This window comes from Scardinius erythrophthalmus, assembly GCF_964197995.2.
Source record: "Scardinius erythrophthalmus genome assembly, chromosome: 11".
NCBI classification, from domain to species: Eukaryota; Metazoa; Chordata; class Actinopteri; order Cypriniformes; family Leuciscidae; genus Scardinius; species Scardinius erythrophthalmus.
The window spans coordinates 9,383,339-9,402,336 of NC_138231.1; the positions used below are offsets into that span (position 1 = coordinate 9,383,339).

Sequence of the window (18,998 nt, forward strand, 5' to 3'; positions counted from 1 at the left end):
GGAGTACTTGTATTTAACGTTACTGTTGTAAATACCACTCACGCAGAGCTGTCTCTGCACTCTTCTGACCGCGTTTTCTTCATCGACTTTGCCATGATTCACGTCTGAAATGCATGCTAGTGTCTTCCATAGAGGCTATTTTATATGTTGTTGATGTATGTGACGTCGTGCTGTAAAGCAAGTTGTTATTCTCGCGAGATTTGTTGGGGCGCCACATCTCAAACTTGCATTGCTGGTTTTGCCAGCGGGATGATTACTACGAGTTTGTTTACCATCGAAATGATTTCGAAGCTGTTATATTAAGGTACAAATCTTGCATAGTGTGCCTTTAACAATTCTAGAATCCAGGAAAAAGAGCATTGTGGCAGCTTCCCCTCCCCCGTTTCCCTCTGTCTCCTCCCACTGTCACACTGCAGGGACACAGATCAATCAGGTTCCACCAGCTCACACCAGAGTTTAGCTCTTCATGTTTAATGCAGCTGAGACCTTTATCTCACTCGGTAGCAGCAGGTCCCAGAGCAGAGATATCATCGTATGTGCTGACACCTGCTGGCTGATGCCTCATAGCCCCTCCTCTGAAGTGCTGGCCAATCACCATGCGCTTTTCACCATCACCTGCCTCTGTGTCAGATCCAGTGCCAGATCTAACGCCCACAAGCCTGTGGTCTGCTGCCGGACGCTGGCCTGAGGGCCTTGGTGTCTATACGGCCTGCTTACTTTTACTTGCAGCTGTCCACCATTAGCGTTACGCCAGTGGCGCCAACAATACAATTCTGTTATGATTTGAGAGTCAATGAGAAGCATTAAACAAGGCCATGATGTGATCAAGTACATTGAATTTAAAAATTGCATAGTATGTTTTAAGATTTTTTGTTATTTTAGCAGCAAATGTTAGGACTTAAGTTACTAAATGAAGAGAAATGTCGATATTTGGCTGTTTGTTTAAAGAAGAGCACTCTAAAATTAGCGTATATGTTCTCTTTAATTTTCAATTATCAAAAATCTTATTGATTGATTTCTGAAGGATCATGTGACACTGAAGACTGGCGTAATAATGCAAAAATTCAGCCATTTCAAAAATAAATTACATTTTGAAATATAGTCAAAGAGAAAACTTATTAAACTGTAATAATATTTCACAGTATTACTGTTTGTACTGTATGTTTGATCAAATAAATGCAGCCTTGGTGAGCATAAGATACTTTTTTCTCATAACTTATCTGATTCAAATTTAAACCCTGTAACCTAGACTTGGAAGTCTTTTACCGTAATTTTTTCTTAAGACTTTTTTTTTGTGAGCTTAGCGAAAGACAGCATCATTATGAAGCTTTCCGGAACCCTTGCAGTCAGCTTTATGAATATGGATTACTGTTCAGGGCAGATTAGTGAACACAGCAAAGTATGTATCAACTTCAGCAATGTGATATCAGGAGAAATAGGAATTATGCCCACTTGTTGGTGTAATCCTCTGTGGAATCGTGAACGACTTCAAGGTACTTTAAATGAACATCAGTAACTCTCATGTGAACCATCTTCTATTTGGAAAAGTATGAGGTTGTATGGTGTAGAGGCAGTCATTGGTGTCACAAAATCTGATTTTGTTTTCTCCTCACAAATGCTAGGAATTACAAAATGTGCATATTTGCTTACATAAAACAACTGATTTGTTCTGCTGCATAAGTGAATCAGTTTAATTGTATTAAATAAAATTCTATAAAAAATATTTAAATAATAATATAATGTTTTATAATTATATATACATATAATTTATTTATTTCCCACAGGATAGCTTCCCAGCCAGGTTTGGAGGGATTCATTTTGTCAACCAACCTTGGTACATCCATGCTCTGTACACAGTCATCCGGCCTTTCCTCAAGGACAAAACTAGAAAAAGGGTGAGAGAATTATTATTCATTTTTATAGTTTTTCTTTTTTTCTTCAGTCACTTATATCACATATTATTGTTAGCTGTTCTGTTTATGTAAACATTAAACTATAGGCTTTTCATATTCTTACAGGCCAGTGCAACAAAATGCAGTGTAATGCCATAGAAATAAGTGCAACACTGACCGATAAACAGTAAATGTTGCAGCTTACAGTTAGAATGAAAACATAACCAGGCAAATAACAATATTTCATATGTTTTGTATTTAGATTTTCATGCATGGAAACAATCTGAACAGCTTGCACCAGCTGATCTTACCTGAGATTCTGCCGTCTGAGTTGGGTGGCATGTTGCCTCCTTACGACATGGGCACCTGGGCCAGGACGTTGCTTGACCACGCGTATGACGAGGAGACGGACTACTGCCCCGAATCCTATACCTTGTCTGTCAAAGACCTGGAGAAAGATCTATCCCCCAAAACCATGAAAAGGTTTGTTCTTGTAATTTTTCCAGTTTTTACTTTTTATTTAAGTTTTTGCAAATATAGTGGAAAAAGAGGACAAGAAATAATGGTGAGGACAAAATTATTTATATTATATTAGTATAGAACAGTATAGTATAGTATGATATTATAGTTTTAGTAATAGTACCCCTATTAATTTTTTTGGATATTATTATTATGTGTAAAATAGCTGTTTGTGAATGTGAAAGGTCTGCAAAGTTTAAAAAATCAAAGTGCACAATAAATGTAATAATTATCTCCTAAAAGAAAGAACCAATTCTGAACTGTCTGAAACGAGTTATCAGTAATTCCAGTTTGTATACAAATGGTTTGAAACAAATTTGCATGAACAACGTCCATTTCATTTACATGAACAAGTGTTTGACCCTCAAACACTGTAGTTGTAGCAGAGGCCTGGAAGAGTTTGGTCCGTGTTGTCGACATGACGAGAAGTTGCTGTTTTCTGCACCGAGAAAGCAAATCTACTTTGCACGCACTTCTAAAGGATGAGGCATTGGAATTGGAAAGACGCCATTGTTACTGTCCGTATCACTGTGTATCAAGCACCGAGGAAGCCTTTGGAGCTGAAATTCCAACACTATGTCACGACCAATTCGTACGAATTTGTACGAGTGAGTAAAAGGTGGCTGATTCGTACGAATTCGTACGATTTGTCTAAACTATAGACTGTAAAAAAAGATGGACGACGCCCCTTCGCTCTCTTCCATTGGTGAGAACTGAAGCCGCCAGAGTCCCGATATGGCGCTGACATATTGGAACTTGAGTCTGCGCAGTAGCGATTTCGGGACCAGACCTGCGCAGTAGTGAGCAGGAAGCAAAGCCGCGAAATCAACGCTCCACCAGAGCTCCACCCTCACTCTCGCAGGGAAAGTGCATTCTGCACACTTTTTAAAAAATTGATTGCAGTACGACAAGAGGTTTGTTAAAATAAAGTAAATACAATCTCCTCAGTCCTCCGAAGATCCCGAAAAAAATGTCCGTTGGTGCTTCAGTGACTACTTCGCTCGGAGAACCTGTCAATCACAGCTGTCAATCATGACGTTACACCACCGCATCACGTAACTAACTAAAAACCAACTTATTTTTTAAACAGACACTTGAACTTACATCAGCGTGATAAAAACGACAGCAAATGAAAGAAACCACCTTTGGCAAAAAGATATTTGAAGTGTAATTTAATTGTTTAGTTGGTCTCGCGTCCCGTTGAATAACACGGGGAGGCGGGGCTTATGACCTATACTAGGACCAGTCACCGGGGGGCGATCGAGACATTTTGGCTTCACTTTTCAGGGCTTGTGCGGCACGCTTGGTCTAAACCCACATGATGGGTAGGTTTAGGGACGGGGTCAGGGGTAGGTAATTCGTACGAATTCATATGAATTGGACAACTCGTAAAATATGTACGATTTAGCAAATATCGTACGAATTCGTACGAGTGAGGTCGTAATGTTATTTAATAATTGATATTAAATAATTTACGATATTTGAAATAAGACTGAAAATATACTTAAACTTTACTTATTAATATACTTATTAACTTTCAAAAACAAAACAAAAAATTTAAAATAAAGTTGAAGTTGAAGTGCTAAAATGACTAAAACTAAAAATGAGTAAATAAATTAAACGAAGAAAAATTTAATTTAAAATTAAATTAAAGAAAATTACAAAAGCACATAAAATTACTAAAAATTTAAATTAAATTAAAAAAAAGATAAAAGCTTTATTATACTGCCTTTTTTATACTATCTTAAAGGGTCCCAATTTTGTTTTTGACGTCTCCTACAAAAGTTTTACATGTATCCAAGGCCAAATATTCTCATAATATACATTGCAGCATCACCTCTTTTCTCACAGTGTCTTAAACGGTTTGATAAAGGATTCGTCTCTCTAAACCCCTCCTTCCTGAGAGCTTACTCTGCTCTGATTGGTCAGATGGCCCAGTCTGTTGTGATACCGCTTACAAAGTGTGTTGGAAACAGAACACCCATTACCAATTTCCAACCCAATCTCACAGCAATTCTTTTAATTCATTAATTCAATTCATTTAATAAAACGTATTAAATAATTGAATAATCGAATTGCCGTGAGATCGGGTTGGAAATTCAGATATGGTAATGGGTGTTTTGATTCTAGTTTTAGTTTTAGTAATTTTAACACTTCAACTTCAACTTTATTTTTCTTTTTTGAGTTTTTGAAAGTTAATAATAAGTATATTAATAAGTTTAAGTATATTTTCAGTCTTATTTCAAATAATATAAAAAATTTTTTGAATAGTTTTAATGTTATTATTAGTAAACAATTAGCCTGGTCCTTCCAGACTCTCGTACATTCTCGCGTTAACTTCCTTGAAGGCGGGTACTCTGCTAAAGTTTAAAACGATTGGATCTGCCCAGAGCCACTTTGGATCTGCCATAACCAATCGCTAACGTTTGGTTGTTACATAACCCTACACCTCAAACTAGCACACAACCTCAACGTCATCGTTCTCAGCCACTCCCTCTGTTCGCTGATTGGACCGGTAAAAATTTGGCCGGAGAAAACCCACGAATATACCACAAACCCAGACGGAGTACTGAAGGAAAATGAAAATTGAGCGGAAGTACGTAGGAGGGCAGAGTCAGGCTAGTTAACAATAACAACACTGGTGCTCTCTAAAACAAGCATGTGATGTCACCGTACTGGCCATATTATGTATGTTGTTTATTTCGGTTATGATTGTTTAATGAAATAATTTGGTCGCTTGCCATGGAAACAGCGTTTGCTTGCTCGCAGTCTTCACTCAAGTGGAATTATCAAGAGAATTGCTCTGGATAACAAAAATAAGCAGCTTTGCTAGAGGCGTAAAGAAGCTACAGTGTTTCTTAAAAGAGTCACATTTTAGCAGCATACTGTCTGTTTCTTCTTGGTTACAGTGCTTAGCAACCGACTCCCTGGCTTTATGATTAAACACAGCTCTTTTTGATAAAATTAGCATTTTTGGAGAAGTTATAGTCTGTGATTGATCGGGCGACTTTAGGAACTCTTGTTGTGCATCGTTTCACTGATTGAGAAAGGGTGAGGTGTCTTGACTTACTGGGTCATGAAATCAGCACGAGGGAGTGAAGTTTCTGTGCTAAATGATGCACTGCCTATGTATGCAAGCAAAAACACATGATGGAGGTTTAACAGTGGCAAACATTTCATCTTTCCTTGCTGCAGCTGGGACTGTACGTGTGCAGAGAGACGTTGGCTACCAAATATAGCCTAGATCACAATGGCTTACTTTGCACTCATATCTGAAGCAACTGTTTGTAGTGTTTGAATTATGCCAAAGCATCCGGGGGGCGCAGCATTTGGGGGAAAGTATGTCTTAGATGTTCTTCCACTGCTAAGATCAAAGAACAGTTACTTTAACAGCTTTGGCTATTAAACGAAACCTCCAAGTCTGCACATAACACATCTGTGTACAACTACAGTGGAATCCTGCACTCATTATTCTCTAGTGTTATATTATTAACATAATTCATCATGCTTAGCTGTGGGAACAGTTCGATGGTGATGATCTATATATATTGCTCTTCATTTCCAGCTATGCAGTTTAATGGATACTGGTCATATATTGGGGCTTTGGTTTACTGTGGTGAGAAACGATCCCATTAGTCTGAATTTCATAATTTTTTTTGACCCCTTTTCAAAACTGCAGAAAATGACTTCACACATAAACATTTAGATGTGTGATTAACCATAACACTTCATCACTGAATTGGTTGTGAGCATAGCATTCAGCTGAACATATTCAACTGAAAGGTAATTTCTTTTCAGTGCAAAAAAGCATTTTGAGCATTTTTTCTTTCTAAAAAGACCCCAGTATTTTACGTTTCTCTTTATTATCCAAATAGAAATGAATGATGCTAAACCACGTCCCTAGTACATGTGTTATTGACTATATACACAAATACATATACTGTACATACACACAGACACACGCACACACATATGTACATTTTACATATATATACCAGTTTTTTTATAGCTCAAGACAATGTGTATTCGAGATAAGCAATTAATTTGATTGTATTGACCAATGAGAACTGTTGTGAACTTGTCAGATTCATGCAAACAAGATGCATCATTATAGCCTGGGAAAACCCAGACAACTTCTGGCAAATTTAGATTTGCTCTGCAAGTAAGTCTGGCAAAGAGCTCATTCAAGTCCATTTCCCCATGCCGAGAAATCAAGGCACCAATCAGAAACGTTGAGGCGGGCTTCACACATGACGATCGCTCTGATTGGTTTTAGGTCTAGCCTATCCAGAGGCATTTGAGCGACGTCCACTCCGACGTCCGTTGGTGAAGCACACCAACTTTTAAATGCATTATTATATTCAAATTGCAAACACATGAGGACAGTCTCCATGAAAGACCCACTGGCAGATGAACGTGTTACTACATTTCTCTCCGAAACGGTAGGAAATTAAATTAGATTTAATAGAGGATTTTAACAGGACAAGATGATTGACAGGGCAGTTTACATGACGGGATGCACGCGACAGATCCGTCCGATAAAGATGACGAAGTAGTATGTCCCAAAGTTGCCTACTTTTTTGCTACACATTCAGAAGTAAATACATTTTCTTCACAAAAAGAGTACATATGGCGTAGTGTAATCATAGAGTGAAAAAAAATAGAGTGTAACATAGGCGAATTGGGACGCAGCATATGGCTTTACACATGACGATCTCTGATTGGTTTTAGGAGTTTTAGGTCTATCCAATTGTGCCCAGAGGCATTTGAGCGACGTCCGTTGGTGACGCCCCTTTGGAAATGAGTTATTAAAGGAGCTTTGCCAGACCATATCTCAGTTACTATTGAGAATGGTCTGGTTTTAACCAGGCTAGCATCATTACATTTCTACTTCCAGTCAGTGATGAATCAAGCAACAGTATTGTAGTATTTACTTTGAGTGCTTTAAATTTCCACTTCCATATTGTGCTGAGAAGGAATGTGAGTCCAGGAATGTCTGTGTAGCATGTAGCGTGCAACGTGACTTGACTTGCTACACCCAGTTATAATATTCGGTAGGGCCTAATTTAATCAGAAACAAGGAACGTCTACTGGAGGGAGGAAATGGTGCAACATGTGAGTGAACAGTCGATACAATTTTGTTCTGGTTCAAAGAGCAAATTATATTGATAAAGAAAATAGTTCTCTTTGTGGTTTGTTTCAGAAAGATGAATGACAAATATGAACAATTGATAACAGTCAGTAAATCAAAACAGACATCACCGACTCTTGTTGTTTCTTTTTGGATGGGTGATTCAACAGCCTAAAAGCTTTGATTCAATTTGGTGAAGTTCCGCAGTTTCATACAATTTGTGAAGAAAGAAAACTGACTCAATACTGTGTCTGTTTCTTTCACTTTGACCCAAGTAACTTACAACAATAATAAAACAAAATAATACTTTCAATAACCCAAGTACAAAAAGAAATGTAATCAGATATTGGATTTGACTAAAAACACAATGCGATCCAAAATTCCTTGCAATACACCACCTTTTCTTTCAATAGTAAGCAGTATATTCAACCATATGAATTGGAAATGCTGGAAAGATGAATTGATTCAGTTGAACAAAGTTCATGAATCAAACAACTCAAGATCAGAGTTTGTGAATCAAATGATTCAGTTTAAAGAGTTGTTCAAACTTCTCTTGATCAGTTCAAGTACAAAAAACAAAGTCTCTCCATTTCAGAAGCAAAAATCAATCAATTCCATGAATCGAATCAAAGTCCTTTGAGTCCGAAACCAAAAGAAAATTGGAAATATCCTACCAGTTTATGGTTTCAAATTACGGTTCAAAGGGAAAACAGTCCATGGGCACTGGTCAGCTCTAGCCTGGAAATCCAGACCCAAATCTGAAAGATTAAGGGTCTGGCATTGAGTATTGAAAATCGCCCAACTCGAGGGGTGGTACCAAGCATGCATTTGAAAATCTCACTGCACGCAATTGTATAACACTATGAACAATCACTATCGTAACTGCGCTGTTACTAGCGCTGTCGTCATCTATTTAGCTCTGGCCCGCCTATATCAGATACACCGATGTGATTGGTGCAGCTCAGCTACAGGAGCACAGTTTATGAGCATCATTACTCAATGCCAGAGTAACTCGCTGAGCAAATTCAAATTGTGCTCTCGCGAGAACTCTGGATTTCCAGGGTAGGTCAGCTTGCCATTTGTGCACATTTAATTGCATCCACTAGCCAGATGATTCATCTCCAAAGGATTATTTATGGCACAAAACAGGATACACTTGCCGAAAAAACAAGAAAACCCAGCCTTGCAAACATAATAATTAATTTCTGATTCAACTTTTCCATAACAAATCATATACAGTACATGCACATCTCAAATGACACATTAATCCAACTTTTCGACAGTTTTTAAACAATAAGACACTCATAAATCACTCTTTGTCTCAACTCATGATACAATGAGCATTGTTACACGTGGTAGCTTTAGCCCTCCACAACTCAGCTCATATCAAATAATTTCTGAAATTGACAAATCTTTCATATGATAACAAATTTCACTCACCAAACCGAGACTGCATCACATATTCACTTATTATTATCTCGTTAGATTATGATTATCGTTTAGTGCAAAGAGTTTCTGGAGAAATGCTCCGTGCTGCTGTCTCATCTGATCTGTTCTCATCTGACTCAATCTCTCCCCTGCTCATACTGACAGTGGCGCCAGCGCGATCGAAATGCGCCACCACTATTGGCTCTCAGGGGTGTCGATCACTGCAGCACAATCAGTGATTGGATGAATCGCGTTTCTTTCAAGAACACATTAATTCTTTCTTTTTCTTAACCTTTTCCAACTCTAAACTCATTTACTGGTGGCCTGGGTTACCCGGGTTACATCTGATTTTAAAAAGCTAACACCTCAGAGCAATTAAAACCACACTTTGTCATTTTGTCTGCTTTGGAAAGGCCACAGGGACGTCTTTTTTTCCAGTTTTCTCTTGTGTTTGCATCAGGTTGCACTCGAATAGCTCATATTCTTGCTGTGACATTAGTCTCACAGCTTTTGTGCGTCATTCTGTTATTTCTTAATGAAGAAAACAAAAAAACAAAAAAATTTAGTTCATTGTCCTCAAGAGATGTCTTGTGTTCCCTTTTGAGAACGGTCACTTTGTATTGCGTAGCTATATGCAGTGGGGAAACTCCTTTCCTCGAGAATATTGAAGCCTATTTTTAAAATGCAGTACAGCTGCACAGCAAGCACCATCAAAGCGTCTAACTCTCCGATTGGCTGTGCTGCAGCAACTGCACATCCTAGGAAGAAGTGGCTCTGACGCGTGAACCAATGAGACTCAAGCGCTCAAAATCAGATTTAATCTCCTTCAGCGACCTTCACATCTCTGCCTCATCACGAAGCCTTCGCTGTCGAATCAAGCCTTTCAGCTGGAACGAGCATTACCTCAGCGGACAAGCGCCTTCTTCTCTTCAGGAAGCCGCTTCTCTTCTGTCGCTGTTCTCCTGTGGCCATCCGGGGACACGCTATATCCTTTTACTGCGCTGTGTGCTCGCCGTCGCGACTCACAGCTGTGTCAATTTTCAGAGAGCGCGAGTGTTGTTCCAAATGCCTCACTCTCCCTGCACCTCATGCGGATCCCTTCTGCACGAGATGGACAGGCACTCGGAGTGCGTGTCGTGCCTGGGAGCCGCCCACGCGGAAGCTGCACTCTCTGCCGGCGGCTGCTCTCACTGTGAGAGCATGCCCATCTCCACGCTGCGGACACGGTTAGCTCCCTTCAAAGAAGACGGCGACACCACCACCACTCTACCATCTCTTTCTTTTCCCGCCCTCCTCCAGCTGTGGAAGAAGAAACTCCGCAGCAAATGACAGCCCGAGCGCATGGTTGTAAGCAAGCCCACGCCGACCAAGTCCCCGCGTGCCTCGTTTTCTCCATCACAATCCCCTTCGCCGGTCCTGTTTACTCAGACGGACCAGCGCCCCTCCCAGCGAGCGGCTGGGTTTAGAGGGTTTTGGGCCTCATGGCCGCAGCATCGTAAGTACTCCAATTGGGTTTACTGCATATGCACCCCCTATAACTTTGGCTCAAACGCCGTGTGCCGGTCTAATGCACGGCGCTCAGGGCGCCTGATCATCAAAGTGAGCTTTGGCTCCTTGGAAGGGTGACCGTGGGTGTGGCCCCCATGAGGAAGGTGATATTCACAGATGCCTCCAACTTAGGTCGAGCCTCTGGTCAAGCCCGGAGAAGAGACTACATATCAACTGCCTCGGAATGAGAGCGGTTTGTTTAGCTCTCAAAGCGTTTCTGCCAGATTGGAGGGAACACCACGTCTTAGTCCAAAAGGACAACATGTTGAAGGTGTCCTACATAAATTGCCAGGGCGGTCTCAGGTCAGGCAACCTGTATGGCATGGCCAGAAACCTCCTCCTTTGGGCACGAGTCAACCTGCTCTCTCTGAGGGCTGCCCACCTTCCGGGCATCCAAAATCTGGGTGCAGACATGTTATCCCAAGACAACACTCCCCCTGGGGAATGGTCTCTCAACCCACAGACGGTCCATCTGATCTGGAGTATGTTCGGAAGGGCGGAGGTCGACCTCTTTGCTTCAGAGAACAACACTCACTGCCCAATGTTCTTCTCAAAGAACAGGGATATGCCCGCTTTATGTGTTCCCTCCCGTCTCAATGTTGACTCAGGTCAGAGCGGATCAGAAGGAGCAGATGCTCAGTCCTTCTTGTAGCCCCCCTCTGGAAGACCCAGGTTTGGTTCCAAGAACTGGCGCAAATGACGGACAAAGCCCCATGGCCTGTACCTATGAGGAAGGACCTCCTCATGCAGGCGAACGGGACGATTTGGCACCCTCGTCCAGACCTGTGGGCCCTCCATGTGTGGCTCCTAAATGGGTATCCTGGGACCTCCCAGAGAGAGTTCTAGATACGATTACTGAGGCTAAAGCGCCCTCTACGAGGCGCCTATACGGCCTGAAATGGTCAGTGTTCTCCAGCTGGTGCGCAGCTAGGAACCTCGAATTCTATTCATGTGAATATACGACTGTATATTGACTGTATACCAGTCGTACTCTTTTTCCTTCAAGAGCTTTGGGACGCGGGACGCTCCCCCTCCACGCTCGAGGTGTAGGGTCACCCTCCACGCTCAACCCTGTGGCTGGCCAATCGCTAGGGAAAACCAACCTCGTTGTTCGCTTTCTCAAAGGAGTCAGGCCCTCGGCCCCCTTCTGTGCCAGCTTGGGACCTCTCCAAGGTCCATTAAAGCCACTTCAGTCGGCTGACCTAAAGCCTCTTTCACTGAAAACTGCCCTTCTGTTGGCCTTGGCATCAGTTAAGCGAGTAGGCGATTTGCAGGCGCTCTCCATGAACCCTTCCTGCCTGGAGTTTGGGATTGGTGACTCTAGACTAGTGTTTCTCAACCTCTCCTGCAGGGACCCCCTGACAGGCCATGTTTCTGTTTTAACCCTGAAATGGCACACCTGATTCAATTAATGAGTAGTTATTAGAGTAGGAAGAGTAGGACTTTGTCAATTAATCAATTAGTCAACTACTCATTAAGCTTTTAATTAACTGAATCAGGTGTGCCATTTCAGGGTTAAAACAGAAACATGGCCTGTCAGGGGTCCCTGCAGGAGAGGTTGAGAAACACTGCTCTAGACTCTCCACCACGGCTATGTACCCAAGGTGCTCTCAACACCGTTCAGAGCGCAGGTTATCATGTTATCAGCTCTTCCCCCCTCGGGAAACGACGGGGAGGTCAATTTGCTCTGTCCAGTTAGATCTCTCAAAATCTATCTGGAGCGTTCTGCACCATTCAGGCAGTCAAAACAGCTCTTTGTGTGCTTCGGTGGCCGCACCAAGGGTTTACCGGTCTTGAAGCAGAGATTATCCAGATGGAGAGTGGACGCCATCTCTCTGGCTTATGCCTCTCTGGGTCAGGAATGTCCCATAAGCACTCGAGCCCATTCCACTAGGGGAATGGCCTCTTCATGGGCCTGGTCTAGTGGTGTACCAATTGAAGACATATGTGCAGCGGCTGGTTGGTCCTCGCCCTCCACGTTTGTCAGATTTTAGAATTTGGAGGTACCCTGCTTACAAGCTCGGGTTCTCTCCGTTTAACGAGTCTGGCCTGACAGTAGTCTGGCCTTTTTTCAGTCTTACACAAATTACTGTCATAAGCACAATTTATCCTGTAAGTAAAGTGTTCATATGGAGCGAGTTTGGCCCCTAGAGGCTCCTGCCCACCTATTATGTCATAAGGCCCCGTTTGACTTTCCCTTTTGGGAACCTTTATTAGTGGCTCATGTTGTACTGTGAATCTCGGGCTTATGCCCTAGGCTCCAGTTCATGACAGAGTCAGTTGCTATAGTGCGGCGTTTTACATTGCGTCCCCACTGCGTATAGCTACGCAATACGAAGTGACCGTTCTCGAAAGGGAACATACTCAGTTACTAACATAACCTTTGTTCCCTGAGAGCAGGGAACGAGTTTTGCATAGCCTGCCGCACTATTGCAATCTGTCAGGTGTCTTTTGCTTCAGTCGATTTAACCTGATTTTATGGTGGGCTTTTATAGCTATAAGCCACACCCATTCTGGGGGGCTCTGACGCGCTTGGGTCTCATTGGTTCACACGTCAGAGCCGCTTCGCCATAGTATGTGCAGTTGCTGCAGCACAGCCAATCGGTGAGCTAGACGCTTTGATGGTGCTTGCTGTGCAGCTGCACTGCGTTTTAAATTTAGGCTTCAATATTGTTGAGGAAAGGAGTTTCCCCACTGCGTATAGCTAGGCAAGGCTCGTTCCCTACTCTCAGGGAACCGAGGTTACGTTAGTTACCGAATATGTTATGGTTGGGTAAAGGTGCTGTTATAGATTTCAGAGTTCCCAAAAGCTTCTTTTTTTGTGCTGTTTGCTGAGACTGGTGGAATTGTCTGTCAGGTGGTGTATTTCATGTGTGGAATTGCACCAAAAAAAAAGGCAACTTATAACAATATAACTTTTTAAGTCAACATAAAAATTTGAATTATTTACTTCTTTAATTTAAGGACTATATCATTTAAATATGATAATGACTGGCTGTATGTTACCTCTAAAAGTTCATAGCCCACTTTTCACAATCCACTCAAATCCCAATGGAATCACCCTGTCCTACATTATTTCCTTCTTAATATTCAGTACATCAAATATATCACAATTCTGAAGGTAAATGCATTGCAAACTGATTTCTTTTGTTAGATCTCACAATTGTGTGATTACAGTCAGGGTTCATAGAGTACATAAATGCGTCCGTCAGAGGAAAGTGCCCCAGATCTGTGCATGAATGAAAGCACGCTGTCCTCAAAGCTTCTTATGTCTCTACGAAAGAGCTAAATCAAAAGTAGGCCAACACAGTGTACTAAGATGACATGTTCCATTACACATCCTTCACTTTAAATGATTGTGACATGCACAATGCATCATTAATTTGTCCTACTGAGTTTGTAGTGCTCTGTGTGTGTGCTTAAATGTTTCATTGGGGTCCAAATGTCTAAAGTTTTATATATATATATATATATACTGTATATATATAAATATATATATATATATATACACACTGTATATACTGTATATATATATATATATATATATATATACACACACACTGTATATACTGTATATATATATATAAATATATATATATATATATTATTATTATAATTTTTATATTATTTATATAATTATATTATTTACTTATATTTTTTATTATTTAACTTTTCTACATTATTATATTGTCATATATTATCAAATTGTATGCACATTTGTTTTATTGTCAGCAGCACTTTATAATAATAATCCAATAACAATTATAAATACAATAAATAATTAATAAATAACATTTTATATTATTCAAATTTTTTATTTAAAGTTTTGGTTTAATTTATTTTCTAGCTTTCTCGGTTGTGCATCTCGAAATCCAGTTCCCGAGATGGCATTCATATTTTATTTATACCCGCAGGTCCCAGTCCGTGGTGGAGCCAGGCGTCCTAAAGCGACCAGAAAAAGTGAAAAGCGAAGAAGAGAACATGCAGCCGCTGCTTTCGCTGGACTAAAGGCTCTTAATTTCCCAGGCAACGAGTAAACGTCAAGACCCGTATGCTTGGGAGGAGTGCACCTTGTTCCTATAACGGCAGAAAAAAAAAATGTACAAAGAAAGGAGATGTTAAGAAGCGAAAGAACACACAAACAGCCTCCAGGAACACTGCAGAGCTGCCAGTTAAAGTGATATTTTTGAAGCAAAGAGCTAACGGCGGACGACCGTATGTAATTGTCAAGTGCCAACTCAAATCTGTAAATACACTTCAGTTCTAGACGTGAGATTGAGGGATTGAGTAATTGTGACATGAACCTGTAAAGACGGCTGTGAATATCCTGTGTGTGCTTCTCGTGGTTATTATGTAGAACATGGTACTGTAGGATGGATAATCATGCTTAAAGATTCACAAGCTTTGGGGTTTTCAACATTTATAACGGTGCATAGTCCTCCTGGGAAGTTCGTATTTACGAGTCGTCGTAACAAAGTCAGGTGCGTTCATGTCACTTTCGTTAGAGCAAGATGATAGTGTACCTATTTAACCAGACAAAAATACAGTAAGGTTTCTTTACTTATAGAAAATGAAGGACAAATAATGTGCATGAGATGTGTTCTGCTTTTTTATGTAACGCCACCACAAAGTCATAAATACGAGTGGGGCCACGAGTTTACGAGTTGGGGGCATCAGTGAGAAATGTGGCGGAATACCAATTCTCAGATACTTAGAACAATACTTAGGCCTATAAGTATTTAGCAGTTACATTGTCAAGCTTTGTATTTATAACAGAATAAGCTAACATTTTCTAGAAGTACAGTTTAAAAACATTGCTGTAGTTAATTAAGAGAAGGTGCACTGCCATCTTGCTCCGACAAAAGTGACTTGAACGCACCTGACGTTGCGACTTCCCAACTCGTAAATGCCAACTTCCCAGGAGGACTAGAACTCACCATAATACCCAAAAATCAAGAGTCGCTCAGGAGTATTTCGAAAGGAATGCATAGCTGTTGACAGCGTCAGACAGAGATGTGCTACTTCCATTAAAGAAAACACCATAGTTTGTCCAGGTTTCAGTGTTTCACAGCAAATACCCCTTTACGGATTTTTCTAACAAGTGTTTGCTAATATTATTTTACCACAAATTAAGCTGTGTTATCGATTTAGTATTCTTATATCCCAGAGGGGTTGAGTCACATTAGTAGGCTAGCTGATTCTTCACTGATGGCCTTGTTGTTTACACTATATCGTAAATCCGTGGAATAACGCTTTATTTCGTAACCATTTCCGTGTTAAGTTGTTTTCCAAGGCATCACACCAAGGACCAGATACAACACAACAAAGTACCGTCTTTGCCATCTTTCTAACTTCAGAATTAAGGAATAGTTCACCCAAAAATTTGTATTCTCTGTTTATTTACTCACCCTTATGTCATTCCAAACCCTTATGTTGAAGTTTTTCCTTTGAAACATGAAAGGAGAGCAAGATTTGTCATCATACGAGTTTGGAAAAACACGAGGGTGAGTAAACTAAGACAAAATTCTCATTTTTGGCTGCACTATCCCTTTAAGGTATTAATTAAGGCTACGTCTACACTAATCCAGTTACATTTGAAAATTTTTCATTTAAAAACGATCTCCGTCCACAATAGCGTTTTCAAGAGTTTTCCAAAAGTTGCTCATCAGCAATGAAAACACTTTGTACCTGTACACCACAGGTGTCAAACTCAGTTCCTGGAGGGCCACAGCCCTACAGAGTTTTGTTCCAACCCTGCTTCAACACACACACACCTGCAGTTTTCAAATAAGCCTGAAGGACTTGATTACCTGATCAGGTGTGTTTGATTAGGGTTGAAGCTAAACTCTGCAGGGCTGTGGCCCTCCAGGAACTGAGTTTGACACCCCTGCTGTACACTGTAAACTCATCAAAATAAGTTAAGCAATCATCAACTTTTTTTAGAAGTTGTAGAAAATTCAACTAATTTTTAAAGTCAGTTTAATGTAATTTAAGTTGAAATGATTTGAAATGACATGCGTCATGTCAGGCGTTTGTTTCCTTTGCACCTGTTGCTGCAATTTGAATAAATGCAATCTGAAGTATGTACAAATTGACATTAATCTTTAACAATGCCATCAAACTGGAGAGCAGCCAAAACAACCACAGTACAACATCATCCACCATCTTGCGTTGGACTGAATGGGTCACATGACTGCGTCACATGACTTTGAAAGCCTCGGTTTTCACTAGGCTTGGGCGGTATTCGAATTTTGATACCGTCAAACCCCCTCCCTATTTTACCGGGGTATACGGTATTACCGTGACTAATTAAAAATTATGACATAATGGGCCCAGACGGCGTCACCAAACTGTTGGTTTATGCCTACACAGTTCAGAAACTGAATGCCAGATCGGGCAAAAAAAAAAAAAAAAATCAAGCCGTGCACGTTGTGTCTGAGTCCGGTCGACGGCATTAACTGTTATTATGAGCCCGAGCCCACCATTATTCAACATAATACTGTGTGCGTGCAACAAGCAAGAAGTGCCTTTGTAATCCGGTGACGCGTGTCCATTTGATTTTTATTAATAAAACTTTTCTGCAAAGGTGGAAGTTGACGATCGCCATCTCTGTAGTGAGCGCGCATATAGAGAGAAATGCACATCATTGATTAATCAGACTATATTTCTTTTCGTTTTGAATTGTTTCGTTTAAAGAAATTGACGATCACCATCTCCATAGTGAACGATAGAGAGAAATGCACATCATGGATTACAGAGAGTATAGGCTAGTCTATATATTTTCGGTTTGTATGGTTTCGTTTGCTGAAATTGATGATTACATCTCCGTATGAACGCGCCTAGAGAGAAATGCACATCAAATAATCAGAGTGGCCTTTGTCTTTTCGTTTTGAGAAATTGACGATCGCCATCTGAACGCCATAGAGAGAAATGCACATCATGGATTAATCAGAGAGTAGGCTACCCTATATTTCTTTTCGTTTTGAATTGTTTTGTTTAAAGAAATTGACGATCGCCATCTCCATGTTTCGGTTAATTTATGAGATTTCAATGCAAGTGACCGCGGCATGCCATCGCCCATCATGTCATGATTATATTAAATATATAGGCAATTGGTTGATGAAAAATGTATTAAAATTAAGATACAATTTATACAAAACGAAATTCGTTTTAAAGAGGCCTTTTACAAAACGAAATTTATTGAAGTGGTCAAATCGTCTGACTCCCGATGCATCCCATCTTATTTGTGCTGTTCACTTTTCATAATCAAGAAAGATGGAAAAAATAACATTATAGTATTTTAACAAATACGAAACTTAATGCGCTTATTTAATGAACTCGAGAACAAAATGCATCCTGGCAGCAGTGAGTGGGTGGTAGTTTCGGAGATGCGACATTAGGTTAGAGGTGTTTACATCTCTCGCGGTCACATTTTTATGGAACAATTTACAAATTGCCTCGTCAGTATTTACCGCCTCTCCCTTCTCATTCGGTTGGAACCAGAAATATTACCAAACTGCAACCACACATAAGCATTTTTTAGGCAATAAATAAATTATATATATTATAGGCTATATAAGTGCCGGTAATGACGGTATTGAAACTGATACCGGTGCTATTTTAAGATCCCGCGGTATCCGATATTACCGTAATACCGCCCAACCCTAGTTTTCACTTTCTACTCTACAACGCAAAAAAACTTTTTTTATTTTTAACCTTTGTTATTTTCCCTTTTCAAATTTAACCACTTTGGACTATTTCTCAGTGTGAACGGAAGGCCAAAAATGACAGAAAATGATGCGCTTTCAAACGAAAAGTATTAGTGTGGACAAGGCCTAAATTATTCAGTTTTCAATAACAAAGATAAAACACTAACACAGCGGTTTACACAGAGCCATAAACAAGGTGTTGTACAGTGACACATGCTAATGCATGCTTCCACGTGCTTATCATGGTATGGTCAGTTTATGGTTTAGATTGTGTGAAAATAGTTTACACTAAATTACTCAACTGTTTAATGGAATGCTGTGTTGTCATTAGTATTTTTGGCAGTAGGATTTTACAGGAGTTTAGTTTCAAGCCTAAACCAGTGAATTTGGGCAAAACACAGATCATGTCACCATTTGATTTCTTTCTGTGTTTGTGTAAGGAACAAGGGATATATTAATTTACAATGTACATTTAAAATACAAACTACTCACAAATCGTCCTGATTTTTCTCCATGGAACAATTACACATCCTCACTGATTTTGAGCGAACGCTACTTCCCGGATCAAATTTACAATATCATCAAAATGTCTAAATAGCTAAAGAGTCAAATTTAGAAAAAAACGTTTTTTATCTTACTCTTTTGTGTGGTATAAAATGTAAAGTTATGTGGGCACAGCTTCTGTACAGTGGCTCAGTTTGGTCCTGTTTTTATTTTCTTATTTCATAACAATCCACAAGTATTCATATGAAGTCTTTATACATTCATTTT

At 40.1% G+C, this 18,998-nt stretch overlaps 1 protein-coding gene across 1 annotated transcript in view; it reads left to right on the forward strand.

Moving 5' to 3' along the window:
- The window catches only part of clvs2 (clavesin 2), a gene marked incomplete at its 5' end in the record, with an annotated part of 28,181 nt that extends 13,336 nt beyond the window's left edge, over positions 1-14,845 (forward strand). Inside the window, 3 exons of the mRNA XM_081378252.1 lie at positions 1,785-1,895; positions 2,155-2,375; positions 14,433-14,845. Coding sequence (XP_081234378.1) covers positions 1,785-1,895; positions 2,155-2,375; positions 14,433-14,526 — 426 coding nt within the window. The 3' untranslated portion in view covers positions 14,527-14,845. The remainder of the gene's footprint in view (positions 1-1,784; positions 1,896-2,154; positions 2,376-14,432) is intronic.
- Positions 14,846-18,998: the final 4,153 nt, after the last annotated feature.